The sequence below is a fragment of the Schistocerca piceifrons genome, chromosome 3, assembly GCF_021461385.2.
Source record: "Schistocerca piceifrons isolate TAMUIC-IGC-003096 chromosome 3, iqSchPice1.1, whole genome shotgun sequence".
Classification (NCBI taxonomy): Eukaryota; Metazoa; Arthropoda; class Insecta; order Orthoptera; family Acrididae; genus Schistocerca; species Schistocerca piceifrons.
The window spans coordinates 847,271,266-847,289,551 of NC_060140.1; the positions used below are offsets into that span (position 1 = coordinate 847,271,266).

The 18,286-nt window shown below is 37.4% G+C and overlaps 1 protein-coding gene across 1 annotated transcript in view; it reads left to right on the forward strand.

Annotated features, from left to right (window-relative positions):
• The window catches only part of LOC124789920 (serine/threonine-protein phosphatase 6 regulatory ankyrin repeat subunit B-like), a 365,119-nt gene that overhangs the window by 156,632 nt on the left and 190,201 nt on the right, over positions 1-18,286 (forward strand). The window contains exon 7 of the mRNA XM_047257440.1: positions 11,605-11,706. Coding sequence (XP_047113396.1) covers positions 11,605-11,706 — 102 coding nt within the window. The remainder of the gene's footprint in view (positions 1-11,604; positions 11,707-18,286) is intronic.

The window sequence follows — 18,286 nt, forward strand, 5'->3', positions numbered from 1 at the left end:
AACATACATGGAATTTTGTATACACCACATGTCGACAGAGGAGGGCATTTATCCTTCATAGATTGGACTACTTGACTTATTTTCTTTGATGGTCTAAAGACCGGTCTGATGTCATGTTTCTGTAAAATCTTACTGATCTTATCCATTACTTTTTTAATAAAATGGAGAAAAACTTTTTTTCCATCGTTGTGGTTGATCTTTGTCCTTCGGTCTTCTGTTTCTTGGTCACAAAATTCTCTTTACCTCTTTACCTGAGTAGCCATTTTTCTAAAACTACCAAGAGGAGTGTAAATACATGGCTAAAAGAGCACAAAAGCCTTTGCCGACTAGGAAAAAGAAAGAAATCAACTGTAGCAGAGCATGCTCTTCAGTCAGGAAACCACAAATTGAAGTTTTGTGAAACGGAAATTTTATCTACAACGTCAAATTATTATCCATGACTATGTAGAGAAGCCACTGAAATTTATAAGCATCAAGATAATTTTAATAGGAAAGATGAGGCAACGAAACTTAGTGACATATGGACAGTAGCTCTGCAGAATTGCTAGACAGTTTTATCTTTGACAAGAAGACAATCAATAGTTTAGTTATAAAATCTAAAATGAATTGAACTTAACTAAAGAACTTATTTAACAAATAAATTTTTAGCAGTCAACTGTGTTTTATAATCTGATTACAATAATTTTGATCTGAAAACATATGAATGTATGCCCTAAACAGTATGTATGATGAAGAAAAAATGTTATGTTGTTATATGCGTCAGTACATTTATTTGTGATGGCTAAAAAGTTTGTATGCTAAAAGCCAATAAAAAAAGGGAAAAAAGTTTAGTTTTATCTCTGACAAGGATTATCTCTGCTCATCACACGTTACTTTGACCCTGCCCCCTTTCCTACAGTATTTATGTTGCTCTCAGATGTCTGACCAGTCAGTCAGCAAGACTCAGCAGAGGAGAGCCTCTGAGGATGTCCAGCACAGTTCTGGACAAAACATCAGGAACAGAAGAGTTTCTTGGACCACGACCTCACATCCCAAAAGGTTTATTAGCAGCTATGTCATCCGCTCATGAAAGTCTTCATTCTATGATCAGGTTGCATATTGTTCTGCCAAAAGAAGCAACAGGTAACAACTGACAATTGTCTAATAAAAATTTGTCTTCTCACTGTTCTATTTTGCTGGTTACACAACTGATCAGTGGCTCTATTTCCAAAAAGTGCCACCAGTGGCAACAATACTTCCTTACCTGTTAAGGAAGTGCTACCAAATGTGGACATTCATGGTTGCTGACATTCTCTTTGTTGGTTGCCAGTTGACAACATTATCTACTCATACAGTGATGCATTATAATTTATATGACTTTATTGTTGATATTTATAACATGTCGCTTCAGATCCATTCAAGTTCTACTTTTCTCTTGACCACATATTGGATTCTATTTCTGTCAGAATGATTGCAAATGTCACTCCTCTCTACAAAGTGTCTGGAAAAAATTGTTCACCCTTTCCTCAAAATCTCAATTGGTAGTCACACAGAAGCAATCAGTTGTGTGCTGCTCAGCATCTTGGATCACTATGTGAACCATTTCTGCAATCCCTGTTGAGCCAAATGTTTTCTTGTTCACTTGGTGAATATGACTGCCAATTCTTTGTATCCTTCCCCATGCTTAATTGAGATTAAGTAGTTCTCAGTAGTTCTTAGTGGTTTCTGTTGAGTGGTAGCACTCATGGAATACAGCTTCCTAATATGGGAAAGTTTCCACACAGCATCTCATGAAACTTCATTAACACATGTGCATCACATGCCAGTTTTAGCCATGCTATACTCAGTATTTTGTCCTTCAGCTACTTACCCAATGTGTGGTACTTGTGGCCCTCAATTTGTGCAGAAAAACTTCTTCCCCAGGTTTCCTTATAAATTAGGAAGATAATAAACTCTCTCAAGAATAAAAGCTCACATGGAATTGATGGCATTTCCAGCAGGATAATAAAAGCTTGTTCCCAAGAAATAAGTGGGATTCTTAGCCACATATGTAATAGCTCTCTGAAGCAGGATATTTTCCCAGATAGACTGAAGTATGCCATTGTTAAACCACTACATAAAAAAGGGGATATGTCTGATGTCAACAACTACTGCCCAATCTCTCTTCTGACTGCCTTATCCAAAATTATTGAAAAAGTAATGTATTGTAGAGTAGCTTCACACCTTTGTAAAAATAAAGTTTTAACAAAATGTCAGTTTGGTTTCCAGAATGGTTTTTCAACGGAAAATGCTATATATACTTTCACTAATGAAATATTAAATGCTCTGAGTAACTGGAAGTCACCCGTTGGGAAAAGTGATCTATCAAAGGCTTTTAACTGTGTAAATCATGGAATACTTCTAGATAAGCTCAAGTACTGTGGTATGAATGGGACAGTGCTCAAATGGTTTAAATCATACCTAACTGGAAGAGTGCAGAAAGTTGAAGTAAGCAGTTCACATAATATACAAAAAACTGGTGATTCCTCAAACTGGGGAACAATCAAAAAGGGGGTGCCGCAAGGTTCGGTCTTGGGTTCTCTGCTGTTCTTAATATATGTTAATGACTCGCCATTCTATATTCACGGAGATGCAAACCTGGTACTTTTTGCCTATGATACAAGTATAGATATCACACCCAACAGACAAGAATTAACTGGTGAAATTGTAAACGATGTTTTTCAGAGAATCATTAAGTCATTCTCTGCAAATGGGCTCTCATTAAACTTTGACAAAACACAGTATATACAGTTCCATGCAGTAAATGGAATGACACCATTAATAAATATAGATTTCGATCAGAAATCAGTAGCTAAGGTAGAATATTCAAAATTTCTAAGTGTGTGCATTGATGAGAGGATGAACTGGAAAAAACACACTGAGGATCTGCTGAAACATTTGACTTCAGCTACTTATGCTATTAGGGTCATTGCAAATTTTGGCAATATACATCTGAGTAAATTAGCTTACCATGCCCACTTTCATTCTTTGCTTTCATATGGCATCATATTCTGGGGTAACTCATCATTGAGTAAAAGAGTGTTCATTGCACAAAAGCGTGTAATGAGAATAATTGCGGGAGCTCATCCAAGATCATCCTGCAGACACTTATTTAAAGAGCTAGAGATCTTTGCTGTAGCCTCACAATATATATATTCACTTATGAAATTTGTTATTAACAATCCAAACGAATTCAAAAGTAATAGCAGTGTACATGGCTACAACACTGGAAGAAAGAATGATCTTCACTACTCAAGGTTAAATCTAACTTTGGCTCAGAAGGGGGTAAATTATGCTGCCACAAAAGTCTTTGGTCACTTACCTAATAGCATCAAAAGTAGTAAGTGGGTAATTTCCCCAATGCCCCCCCCCCCCCCCCAAAAAAAAAAGGAAAGAAAGAAAGAGATATTAAGTGCCATGTAATATTTTGTGTAATGTAATATCTTGTATAGACACCTTTTATTAACCTGACACATTCCACATCATTACGAAGTGGCATATTCATGATCTATGGAACAAGTACTAATCTAATCTAGTGGTTTTAGTAAGACAGACATTGGAATGTCTGAAAGTGGGGAGGAGGGACTGTATGATGAAAGAGTTCCTGCCCTTCTGGCTACTTTTAGTTTATATATTTCTATTTATTGATTTACATTTATGGCTTGTAGGTCATCAAGCTGATGTCTTTTACAAACATCATACACAGGTTGAGTAGATCACTATAGATAACACATACATACAGTAGTGGTGCATACATTAATCTTAATATTCTAATTATATTACATGGTACAACAGAGGGCAAGTAGATTAGAATTCATTGAGTGAATAAAAACATTTATCTCCTAAGAAGGCTTTTAACTCCCTCTGGAATAGCTTTGGTTCACAGGTTTTCAGATTGTTGCAGCTTGTAGAACCATATATGTCCATTAATACATTAATATAAGGACTATTGTCCGTTATTTTTAATTTTGTCCTCTGCCTGAAGTAGTTACCCTTACTTCTAGTACCATAATTATCTATATCACTGCACTTATTTATAACAACAAAAACAAACAGTTTTTGACATAATTATTTAATTGGGTAGATAAACAATCCACTAACCAGTGGTGGCAGAATATACACATATGACTGCTGTAATTGGCAAGCTTTCAGAGCCAGTGGCTCCTTCTTCAGGCAGAAGGGTCAATGGAGAAAGAAGTTTTTACTATTCAGAAAAATATGTAATAAGTTTATACAGCTACTGCTGATTTTCTCACATACAGAAGTAATGTGGTTTACCCAATGGAGATTTTTGTCCACATGAACACCAAGAAAATTTAATGTTATCTGTTTCTGCTGATGTAATACCACAAATATTGTCTATTTCAGCCTCATGAGAACTAGTTGTTTTAAATATTAGTAGCTGGGATACTGATATTGGTGTTTAGACCCTCATATAGAAAATATGTGGTTTCTTCTGTCACACCCTTAGCTGCAGCCGAGTGTAATGTCTCTGAGTCTTTTTCATAAAATAAGACAGAAGTGTCATCAGCATAGGTTACTAGATGTGAGTTGCAGGGTTGTGTCATGTCACTGACATAACACAAGAAGAGAACGAGACCAAGGATTGATCCCTGTGGTACACACTAGACTTCTATATCTCTAGAAGTCTAGAAATATATTACCTTACTATCTGTTTTACATGGAAGTTTAATGCACTGTTTGCAATTTGTCAAGTATGTGGTCAGTAAACATAGATGAGTCCTCAGAGTTGTAAACTTTCAATTTCTGGAAGAGCAACCTGTGGTTGACTGAGTCAAAGACTTTGGAAATCTAAGAATATACCTGCTGTCTTCATACCTTGCTCTAGGAGGATGTTCACTTCATGGAGAACTTCAGTAACTGGAGTCGTTGTGCATTGATGTTTCCTAAGGCTATGCTACATTTCTTTTAATTTGTTCTTTGTAAAATAAGCAGAGAGCTGAGAAAAGATAGCCATTTCCAAAACCTTACTAAAGGTAGGTATCAACGACATTGGGCGGTAGTTTGAAATCTCTTTTGTACTCCCCTTCTTATGCTCTGTCTTAACAATGCTTATTTTTAGACTACTAGGATAAGTACTTTCTCTAATATTACAGTTTACGAGGTACATTAGTGGCTTAACTATTTCTTTTACGAATTATTTAGCTACTACACTCGATGTACCATTCCATCCATCTGAGTACTTGTTTTTTAATGTGAGGATTGCCTTTCTTATACCATTTTCTTTAACTTCATGAAATTCAAAACTCACTGTTTGAGTGGTATGATTTGGTATCTCTAGATACATTTCTAAAGTGTATGTTGGTTTTCCTGTTGATGGTATGAAATGTTTATTAAAATGGTTACATAATGCTTTGGGTTCTTTTATAATATTACCATCCTGTAGAATGCATAAGGGTTTGCTTCCATAGTTTTGGAGATTTTTCGTAACTTATTATCAGTTTCCAGGATGCCTTGCTTACATTTGTAGATTGTGAGATTTCATTACTGTGGACTTGTTTTCTAATGTTTGAAAGTTCTGCTTTAAAGATTTGTATAGCTGTGTTATATTTCTGTTTCAAAATGTGCAGCCTTGTTGATTTGTACAGGACATCCAGGTGATAAATATTTTGCCCAAGTTTAACAAGGCTTGCTGGAAGTCTCAGTTTGCTATTTCTTCCACTCTGACTGTGTATTAGCCCTGTCTGAATTTCTTTAATGCGACAACAGGAATCAAAGTGTCTCAGTAGGATGTTATCTGATCCTTCCACAAGCTGGATTCTATCCCACTTCTCCTCAGCTAGTTTAATTCTCAGAGAGTTGATGTTACTGTTGCTCATAACTCATTTCTTTTCAAAAGTTTTTGGTATTATTGTAGGAGCTGTTTTTCTATATTCTATCTGTTGTGCAAGGTGGTTAGAGTAATGAAAGTCTATGTTACTATTGTTAACAGTCTCTTCAGTCGTTTAGTTGACTATTACTCAATCTATCCTGGTAGAGCTACAATCTGAGCTGCTGGTATCCATGGTAACTATATTTCTCATTAGTGTTTGCATCAATGGTGAAGTCTCCAAGTATAGTAAGGTCATTGGGTTCAGTTTGCATAATTATTGTATTGAAGCTGTTGAGAAAATGGATTACATCTACATAAGGTGGTCTGTATATTCCTATTACTTTATGTGTTACTACATTGACTTCAAGCTCTTTTAATTGAATTGCAATACCACTTATTTCTAATATCCCCTCTTCAATATATTGCTCAATAAATATAAGTTTCTTTGACTGAGTATGGCCGGCCGGGGTGGCCAAGCGGTTAAAGGCGCTCCAGTCCGGAACCGCGTGACCGCTACGGTCGCAGGTTCGAATCCTGCCTCGGGCATGGATGTGTGTGATGTCCTTAGGTTAGTTAGGTTTAAGTAGTTCTAAGTTCTAGGGGACTGATGACCTTAGAAGTTAAGTTCCATAGTGCTCAGAGCCATTTGAACCATTTGACTGAGTATGTTCTCTCACAAATATTGCCACATCTCCACCCCAATGCTGCTTCCTACAATGTTGTTGTTGTTGTTGTGGTCTTCAGTCCTGAGACTGGTTTGATGCAGCTCTCCATGCTACTCTATCCTGTGCAAGCTTCTTCATCTCCCAGTACCTACTGCAACCTACATCCTTCTGAATCTGCTTGGTGTATTCATCTCTTGGTCTCCCTCTACAATTTTTGCCCTCCATGCTGCCCTCCAATACTAAATTGGTGATCCCTTGATGCCTCAGAACATGTCCTATCAACCGATCCCTTCTTCTAGTCAAGTTGTGCCACAAACTCCTCTTCTCCCCAATCCTCTTCAACACCTCCTCATTAGTTATGTGATCTACCCATCTAATCTTCAGCATTCTTCTGTAGCACCACATTTTGAAAGCATGTATTCTCTTCTTGGCTAAAATATTTATCGTCCATGTTTCACTTCTGTACATTGCTATGCTCCATACAAATACTTCCAGAAACGACTTCCTGACACTTAAATCTATACTCGATGTTATCAAATTTCTCTTCTTCAGAAACGCTTTACTTCCCATTGCCAGTCTACATTTTATATCCTCTCTACTTCGACCATCATCAGTTATTTTGCTCCCCAAATAGCAAAACTCCTTTACTACTTTAAGTGTCTCATTTCCTAATCTAATTCCCTCAGCATCACCTGACTTAATTTGACTACATTCCATTATCCTCGTTTTGCTTTTGTTGATATTCATCTTATACCCTACTTTCAAGACACTGTCCATTCCGTTCAACTGCACTTCCAAGTCCTTTGCTGTCTCTGACAGAATTACAATTTCATCGACGAACCTCAAAGTTTTTATTTCTTCTCCATGGATTTTAATACCTACTCCAAATTTTTCTTTTGTTTCCTTCACTGCTTGCTCAATATACAGATTGAATAACATTGGGGAGAGGCTACAACCCTGTCTCACTCCCTTCCCAACCACTGCTTCCCTTTCATGCCCCTCAACTCTTACAACTGCCATTTGGTTTCTATACAAATTGTAAATAGCCTTTCGCTCCCTATATTTTACCCCTGCCACCTTCAGAATTTGAAAGAGAGTATTCCAGTCAACATTGCCACAAGCTTTCTCTAAGTCTACAAATGCTAGAAATGTAGGTTTGCCTTTCCTTAATCTAGCTTCTAAGATGTTGTAGTGTCAGTATTGCCTCACGTGTTCCAATATTTCTACGGAATCCAAACTGATCTTCCCCTAGGTCGGCTTCTACTAGTTTTTCCATTCGTCTGTAAAGAATTCGCGTTAGTATTTTGCAGCTTTTCTCTAAAAAAGCATCAGGATTATAACCTAGTGCTACTGGTTCCTTCTTGTTGGTGAATCGTGCACAGAGAACTTTTATTTCATTCACTAATCTTAATTTTTCCTCCCTTTTCATGTGTAGTCCATGCTGGGTGTGTTCATCTCCATTCATTTTGCAAACATTTGTTAATTTTACTTAGCTGATTTTTTTCATATAGTTTTTGTGGGATTGAATTGTGAGTTTCTATTTCTCTATTAACACAAGACCATTCTGGAAGGTAATATCATATTGGTACGTATATTTTGATAACATTGGTATGGTGTAATTGTGGCAATAACTTCCTGTAACTTCTCAGTGCTCACTTACCTTTGTTTCTATAACTGGTGCCACCAATAATCAAATTGCAGTCATCTTTGTTGAGTTCATTTGTTTCTATGGTTAAGTCTTCTACCTTAGAATTGAATGTAGCTCCAGGTTTGAGCTTAGCAAACACTGAATAATCTTACTTCACATTTTCACAAAGGGAAACAGGGAGACCTTTTCCATGGCTATCAGTGTAAATTAGGAGTTTTTCAGTTTTTCTTGATGCTTCAACATCACTGTTTAGAGCTTTGTTGGACATCTTGTTATATGTTGTTTTGCCTGTACTAATAGTTGCTTCACAGTTTGGATCTTGGGCTGGGTTCTTAGATAGTCCAGGTGAAAATGTGAGACTTGTGTGTTCTGCTTGGTTGTGCATTTTCTTCAGTACATCGCACTTCTGCTGCAGTGAATGGATGCTGTTACCTTCACTATCATGGATACTATTTTTGTGAAAATGGTTCTTACGCATCTGTTATCCTTATTGCCAACTGTAAGTAGTCTGGTTCTATTTGCAGCCAGTCTGCGGCACTGATATGCTGTTTCTTCTTTCCTGCAAGAGATCCAATTTGGCAACAATTTAAACTTACACTCACCACATTTCCAACCCATCACCTATTTTTTTGTAAACCCTCACTGACAGATCCACAATCCTGGTTTTCATTGTTCTGTTTATTTCGTATTTCTCATGCAGTTTTTAAAATTTGTCCTGCAAGACTCTAATCATTGAAATAAACAATTGGTTTCCCTATTTGATACTGTCAAGTGCTCTACCTGTGTCACAAGTACACATTTTGTGGCTATTTATGGTCACTGCTTTTTGTTTACAGTCTACACAGTTCCACACAGTCGCATACCTATTGTCACTTCTCACTGAAGTGTCAATCTTCCCACACCAAAAATGAAACTTTTGATTCCACTGAATGCAAAGTAAGCCACTTTTAACAGTTTTTGTGCACTTTTTGCAAGATTGACACTTCATAACATTATTTTCATGAACCTCTAAATTCAAGACATCCACAGCTTCTTAAACCAACAGATTTCCTCAGTCAAATTCTGATTACATCTGTGCAGTATCATTTAAGAGACATTGCAACACCTCTTGTCAGGTAACTCTTTCCCCACTGACATCTTCTTGATACTGAATGCTAAGGATAGAAAGAAAAAAAATTCTCTGCCAGGTTGCACATGCCAGTGGCACTCACCCATTAGTCTGGTATGACCATCACCACTGGTGTGTATCAGCCATCCCACCACCTACTGACCATATCCTCCTGCATACTGATTCCACCTGCTGTTGCCCGTAATTATGGTTAATGTAGACAGTGATGCATCAGAATGGCCAGCCTAACTTTGACATGGTGATTTGTACTGCATTCACATGACATTGCTTCACAGGCTGCAGCATGTCTCAGCAGCAGCTTCCGCAGTGTTTTCCACAGTTGGGCACAGCTGACTGGGGACTCTGGTTTGACAGGACTGACTGCAGCAAATAAAGAAGACCATACATACATAAATATATTCAGTACTGTGTACAATACAAGACAAAATTATCCATAGATGGCAGGAAGTGTGAGGGCCCAGTTCTTCAGACCTAAGCCACAACAGTCAGTGGTTGCCAGTTGGCAGGATAGCCACAAGAGCAGCCGGTGATGATGCAGTGCAGTAACTAAAAAAATACAATTCTTGTTCAAACTGGGTAGTTTTCTTATTAATGATGGAAATATTTTATTTAAAGAAATATACATATTTAAAGAAATATACACATTTACTATACATGCAACAGTGGGATGATGAAATTCTTAGTGACATAAGAGTTGTTTGATTCTAGATTGCTATTGCCCATTTGAAAACCCTTATTCTGCTCTTTTCAATAAATATTTTACAAAAACGTTGTATTTCAAACATTATTGTATTGAAAATTTTTGTGTCCTAAAATTCAGTACTGTAGTTTTGTAGTCCTCATTAGCCTGTTTTCTAAAATGCATAATTTAACTAAATTAATTTGTTAGTTTGTTAATTATCCTAATTAGAAAGTTTCACTTCTGCATAATTTTTTGGTGAGCTTTGGAAATCTCTTTTTGCAGTGAATTGGTCTGATAGTAAATTAGTACTGATAATTTTGCCATTTTCTACTAATAAAATTATTCATTAAACAAACTTTTGTCTCTATGTAGTGTGTCTTTGTCTCCTTCAATTTTCCTGATTTTTATGTTAATATCTTCCATGTTATGATTTTGTATTTTACCATTTTGTGATTCCGTATTACACATATCTATAAACAAGCATCACACATGGAGATTAAGGTAGTTGGAAGCTAACAAGTGGTAGCGTGTTGCTACTTGCACCCCTTCTCACCAGACCATTCCTGAGCTGAAAGCAGTTTCATGAAAACATCATCATTCCCTTCATATTGACTATGGAATTCATAAGCACTCTAGTTACAACCATTAGTGGCCACAGTGTACACTGTACAAAGGATAACCACATTCCCATTCTCTGTTTTGACAGAATTTTGTGCTCTGCTTATAAGAAACATCCATTTTGTAAATTTCTACTTCACATTGACTATGGAATTCATAAGAACTCTAATTACAACCATTACTGGCTACTGTGTGTGCTGTACAAAGGATAACCACATTCCCATTCCCTGTTTTGATACCATTTTGTGCTCTACTAATAAGGCACATCCATTTTGGAAATGTCTACTTCCAAGTTCATACACTAACTTTTTGGTGTGGAATTATGTTATTGTTTTATTTGTATCAGGTCATGTATTTTCCATTCTGTACTAGTTATATCAAATTTGTTATACAATATTTCCATTACTATATTTTATGTGTATTTCAGCTACTTTGTGTTAGCTACTGAAATAATAGCATTGTATTACAGTTAATGAATTCCTTCATATCAAAAACTGTGTGGAAAACTAACCAGTCATATATACACTCAAGAAGATTGCAAAGTTATGCCAAAATATTTTGTGCCATGTCACGTAACCTAATGAAGACTACTATATCTTACAGCTTACTAAACATAGCTCCTTAAGAAACTCCTTAATGTGCCCATTACAACTTAACAGATTGAACATTCATTTTGCATATGAGATTTCATTAGTTCTTATGTAATTAATCATCATTTCAGGAATTTTTATGTGATTACTCGCACACTCTAACTCTATAGCTATTGTTTTTATCAGTAATGCCTCATAGCAAAGTGTCTTGGTTCATTCTTTCTTAAATTCAATGTCAGTAGATGACAATAATAAGAATGAATAACATATGGCAAATGTTACACTTATTTTATTTATTTCCTCATCTCTATCACTTCACAGCTGTTGAAGATTTCATATGTATATCTTTCCCTGTAGGTCTTGAAATTATGAAATTTAAATATGAAAATAGCAAATTCAATTTTTTCTCATTTTGTTTCAGGCAGTGCAGGCATTAATAAAAGCAGGAGTTGAAACATCATGCTTTGGGAAGGATCTTCTCACAAAGTGTCTGCACATTGCTGTAGGTGCACATGATTCTGAGGTAAACAAAGAAAAATCTTAACCTCCTATTTACATCTACATCTACAAAAGTACTTCACAAGCCGCCATATGGTGCATGGCAGAGGGTACCTCGTATAGTACTAGCCATTTCCTTTCTTGTTCCACTCGCAAGTAGAGCAAGGGAAAAATGACTTTCTATATGCCTCCGTACGAACCCTAATCCTCTTATCTTATTACACTCCCACAAAGTCTCCATTTGTATCAGTAGAATAATTCTGCAGCTAACTTTACATGCTGGTTCTCTAATTTTCTCAATAGTGTTCCAGGTAGAGAACATTTTCTTCATTCCAGTGATTACCAATTGAGTTCACGAAGCATCTCCATAATACTTTCATGTCGATCAAACCTACTGGTAACAAATCTAGCAACCTGCCTGTGAAATGCTTTGATGTCTTCCCTTAATCCAACCTGGTGGGGATCCCAAACACTCAATCAGAACTCAGGAATTGGTTACACTAGTGTTCTGTATACACTCTCATTTACATATGAACCACACTTTCCTAAAATTGGCCCAATAAACTGAAGTTGACCATTTGCCTTCCCTACTGCAGTCATTACATCTTTGTTCCATTTCATAACACTGTGCAATGGTACACTCTCGAGTGGGCACGCCTATGTATAAAGTGTGCCAACTATAAATAAAATAGTCTTGTACCATTCCATTCTTGTTTCATGATTTTGAATTCATACCTATTCATTCATTATTGTTTCAACTAACACAGTTATAAATTGTGTTGTTATATGGCAAAGCAAGCAGCAGTAATATAAAATAAATAGCGAGTTAGATGAGAAAAATTTACAAGCCGTAAAAGAGACTCGCCCATATTAGAAGCTAACAGCATGATCTCATTATGAGACCATTTTCTATGAGATACTAGTAATTGAATAAGTAGTTGGCTGGTATCTGATGCAGCTGCATTGTTTAATGCTTCGAGTGGGTTGTTACTGTGGGGTAACACCTGCCATGGCAACAGAGTAATATAATGAAAGTTTATTCCATTATTGTTTAATTAAATAGTGGTTTACCTCATATTATTTAAATTTATTTTATCATTGTTTAATACAACTAAAATTAAACTGTGATTTTATGCATAAATAATGACCTAGGTAACATATAGACAGCCATTCTTTACATGTGTATGAAGTGTGCCATGTGTCCACTCGTGTTACGTTAAAGACGTGCCCACTCTAGGGTTAATTGATGTGTCTGTGTCAAGCAGTACATTACTATCCTGTGTCAAATATTATGGATTGTTTTGCCTACTCATTGTATTAATTTACATTTTTTTCCATATTTACAGTAAGCTGCCATTCATCTCACCCAACTAGAAAGTTTGTCTATGTCATCTTGTTTCCTCCTACAGTCACTCACTGATGACACCATCCCATACACCACAGCATCAACAGTAAACAGCCGCAGACTGCTGTTAACACTGTTCATCAGATTTTTTTATGTACGTAGAGAATAAGAGTGGCCCTGTAGCACTTCCCTCTGGCACTCCTGATGATACCCTTATCTCAGATGAACACTTGCCATCAAAGACAACATACTGGGTTCTATTACATCAGAAGTCACCCAGCCATTCACATATCTGGGAACCTATTCCATTTATCATATTTTATGTGTATTTTGGCTACTTTGTATTAGCTACTGAACTAACAGCATTGAATTCCTTCATGTCAAAGAATGTGTGGTAAACTAACCAGTCATATATACACCCAAGAAGATTGCAAAGTTATGCCGAACTATTTTGTGCCATGTCACCTAACCTAGTGAAGACTACTATATCTAATAGGTTACTGAATGTAGCTCCTTAAACAACTCCTTAATGTGCCCATTCCAACATAACAGATTGAACATTCATTTAACATATGGGATTTCATTAAGAGTCTGTAGTGGGGCACTGTGTCAAATGCTTTGTAGAAGTCTACGAATATGGACTCTGCTGGTTTCCATTGATCCATAGTTTGCAGAATATGATGTGAGAAAAGGGCAAGTTGAGTTTCCTATGAGCGATGCTTTTTAAATCTGTGCTGATTTGTGGACAGATGCTCTATCATCTCAGGGAAATTTATTATATTTGAACAGAGAATATGTTCTAGAATTCTGAGACTGTTCTCTTACCTTTCTTGTACACATGTGCATTTTTCAGTAGCTGGGGACTTGGGATGGGTGAGAGATTCACAATGAATGCAAGCTAAGCAAGGGTCCCTTTCCATAGAGTATACTCTGTAAAATGGTATTGGAAATCCATCCTGTCCTGGTGACTCATTTTTTTATACTCTTTCAGTTGTTTCTATATGTGAGGGATATCTATTAATATTCTATTAATATGTATTGATATCCCCCCATGAACCATGGATCTTGCCATTGGTGGGGAGGCTTGCGTGCCTCAACAATACAGATAGCTGTACCACAGGTGCAACCACAACGGAGGGGTATCTGTTGAGAGGCCAGACAAACATCTGGTTCCAGAAGAGGGGCAGCAACCTTTTCAGTAGTTTCAGGGGCAACAATCTGGATGATTGACTGACCTGGCCTTGTAACACTAACCAAAACAGCCTTCCTGTGCTGGTACTGCAAATGGCTGAAAGCAAGGGGAAACTACAGCCGTAATTTTTCCTGAGGGCATGCAGCTTTACTGTGTGATTAAATGATGATGGCGTCCTCTTGGGTAAAATATTCCCCCATTTGGATCTCCGGGTGGGGACTACTCAAGGGGACGTCGTTATCAGGTGAAAGAAAACTGGCGAACTACGGGTTGGAGTGTGGAATGTCTGATCCGTTAATCAGGTAGGTAGATTAGAAAATTTAAAAAGGAAAATGGATAGGTTAAAGTTAGATATAGTGGGAATTAGTGAAGTTCGGTGGCAGGAGGAACAAGACTTTTGGTCAGGTGAATACAGGGTTATAAATTCAAAATCAAATAGGGGTAATGCAGGAGTAGGTTTAATAACGAATAAATAGGAGTGCGGGTAAGCTACTACAAACAGTGTAGTGAATGCATTATTGTGGCCAAGATAGACACAAAGCCCATTCCTACTACAGTAGTACAAGTTTATATGTCAACTAGGTCTGCAGATGATGAAGAAATTGATGAAATGTATGATGAGATAAAAGAAATTTTTCAGGTAGTGAAGAGAGACGAAAATTTAATAGTCATGGGTGACTGGAATTCGACAGTAGAAAAAGGAAGAGAAGGAAATGTAGTAGGTGAATATCGATTGGGGCTAAGAAATGCAAGAGAAAGCCGTCTGGTAGAATTTTGCACAGAGCATAACTTAATCATAGCTAACACTTGGTTCAAGAATCATAAAAGAACGTTGTATGCATGGAAGAACCCTGGAGATACTAGAAGGTTTGAGATAGATTACATAATGGTGAGACAGAGATTTAGGAACGAGATTTTAAATTGTAAGACATTTCCAGGGGCAGATGTGGACTCTGACCACAATCTATTGGTTATGAACTGTAGATTAAAACTGAAGAAACTGCAAAAAGGTGGGAATTTAAGGAGATGGGACCTGGATAAACTGACTAAACCAGAGGTTGTACAGAGTTTCAGGGAGAGCATAAGGGAACAATTGACAGGAATGGGGGAAAGAAATACAGTAGAAGAAGAATGTGTAGCTTTGAGGAATGAAATAGTGAAGGCAGCAGAGGATCTAGTAGGTAAAAAGACGAGGCCTAGTAGAAATCCTTGGGTAACAGAAGAAATATTGAATTTAATTGATGAAAGGAGAAAATATAAAAACACAGTAAATGAAGCAGGCAAAAAGGAATACAAACATCTCAAAAATGAGATCGACAGGAAGTGCAAAATGGCTGAGCAGGGATGGCTAGAGGACAAATGTAAGGATGTAGAGGCTTATCTCACTAGGGGTAAGATAGATACTGCCTACAGAAAAATTAAAGAGACCTTTGGAGAAAAGAGAACCACTTGTATGAATATCAAGAGCTCAGATGGAAACCCAGTTCTAAGCAAAGAAGGGAAAGCGGAAAGGTGGAAGGAGTATGTTGTTGTTGTTGCGGTCTTCAGTCCTGAGACTGGTTTGATGCAGCTCTCCATGCTACTCTATCCTGTGCAAGCTTTTTCATCTCCCAGTACCTACTGCAACCTACATCCTTCTAAATCTGCTTAGTGTATTCATCTCTTGGTCTCCCTCTACGATTTTTACCCTCCACGCTGCCCTCCAATACTAAATTGGTGATCCCTTGATGCCTCAGAACATGTCCTACCAACCGATCCCTTCTTCTGGTCAAGTTGTGCCACAAACTTCTCTTCTCCCCAATCCTATTCAATACTTCCTCATTAGTTATGTGATCTACCCATCTAACCTTCAGCATTCTTCTGTAGCACCACATTTCGAAAGCTTCTATTCTCTTCTTGTCCAAACTATTTATCGTCCATGTTTCACTTCCATACATGGCTACACTCCATACGAATACTTTCAGAAATGACTTCCTGACACTTAAATCAATACTGGATGTTAACAAATTTCTCTTCTTCAGAAACGCTTTCCTTGCCATTGCCAGCCTACATTTTATATCCTCTCTACTTCGACCATCATCAGTTATTTTGCTCCCCAAATAGCAAAACTCCTTTACTACTTTAAGTGCCTCATTTCCTAATCTAATTCCCTCAGCATCACCCGACTTAATTAGACTACTTTCCATTATCCTTGTTTTGCTTTTGTTGATGTTCATCTTATATCCTCCTTTCAAGACACTGTCCATTCCATTCAACTGCTCTTCCAAGTCCTTTGCTGTCTCTGACAGAATTACAATGTCATCGGCGAACCTCAAAGTTTTTATTTCTTCTCCATGAATCTTAATACCTACTCCTAATTTTTCTTTTGTTTCCTTTACTGCTTGCTCAATATACAGATTGAACAACATCGGGGAGAGGCTACAACCCTGTCTTACTCCCTTCCCAACCACTGCTTCCCTTTCATGTCCCTCGACTCTTATAACTGCCATCTGGTTTCTGTACAAATTGTAAATAGCCTTTCGCTCCCTGTATTTTACCCCTGCCACCTTTAGAATTTGAAAGAGAGTATTCCAGTCAACATTGTCAAAAGCTTTCTCTAAGTCTACAAATGCTAGAAACGTAGGTTTGCCTTTCCTTAATCTTTCTTCTAAGATAAGTCGTAAGGTCAGTACTGCCTCACGTGTTCCAGTGTATCTACGGAATCCAAACTGATCTTCCCCGAGGTTGGCTTCTACTAGTTTTTCCATTCGTCTGTAAAGAATTCGTGTTAGTATTTTGCAGCTGTGACTTATTAAGCTGATAGTTCGGTAATTTTCACATCTGTCAACACCTGCTTTCTTTGGGGTTGGAATTATTATATTCTTCTTGAAGTCTGAGGGGATTTCGCCTGTTTCATACATCTTGCTCACCAGATGGTAGAGTTTTGTCAGGACTGGCTCTCCCACGGCCGTCAGTAGTTCCAATGGAATATTGTCTACTCCGGGGGCCTTGTTTCGACTCAGGTCTTTCAGTGCTCTGTCAAACTCTTCATGCAGTATCGTATCTCCCATTTCATCTTCATCTACATCCTCTTCCATTTCCATAATATTGTCCTCAAGTACATCGCCCTTGTATAGACCCTCTATATACTCCTTCCACCTTTCTGCTTTCCCTTCTTTGCTTAGAACTGGGTTTCCATCTGAGCTCTTGATATTCATACAAGTCGTTCTCTTATCTCCAAAGGTCTCTTTAATTTTCCTGTAGGCGGTATCTATCTTACCCCTAGTGAGATAGGCCTCTACATCCTTACATTTGTCCTCTAGCCATCCCTGCTTAGCCATTTTGCACTTCCTGTCGATCTCATTTTTGAGACGTTTGTATTCCTTTTTGCCTGTTTCACTTACTGCATTTTTATATTTTCTCCTTTCATCAATTAAATTCAGTATTTCTTCTGTTACCCAAGGATTTCTACTAGCCCTCGTCTTTTTACCTACTTGATCCTCTGCTGCCTTCACTACTTCATCCCTCAAAGCTACCCATTCTTCTAGCACTGTATTTATTTCCCCCATTCCTGTCAATTGCTCCCTTATGCTCTCCCTGAATCTCTGTACAACCTCTGGTTCTTTTAGTTTATCCAGGTCCCATCTCCTTAAATTCCCACCTTTTTGCAGTTTCTTCAGTTTTAATCTACAGGTCATAACCAATAGATTGTGGTCAGAGTCCGCATCTGCCCCTGGAAATGTCTTACAATTTAAAACCTGGTTCCTAAATCTCTGTCTTACCATTATATAATCTATCTGATACCTTTTAGTATCTCCAGGGTTCTTCCATGTATACAACCTTCTTTCATGATTCTTAAACCAAGTGTTAGTTATGATTATGTTGTGCTCTGTGCAAAATTCTACAAGGCAGCTTCCTCTTTCATTTCTGTCCCCCAATCCATATTCACCTACTATGTTTCCTTCTCTCCCTTTTCCTACACTCGAATTCCAGTCACCCATGACTATTAAATTTTCGTCTCCCTTCACAATCCGAATAATTTCTTTTATTTCATCATACATTTCTTCAATTTCTTCGTCATCTGCAGAG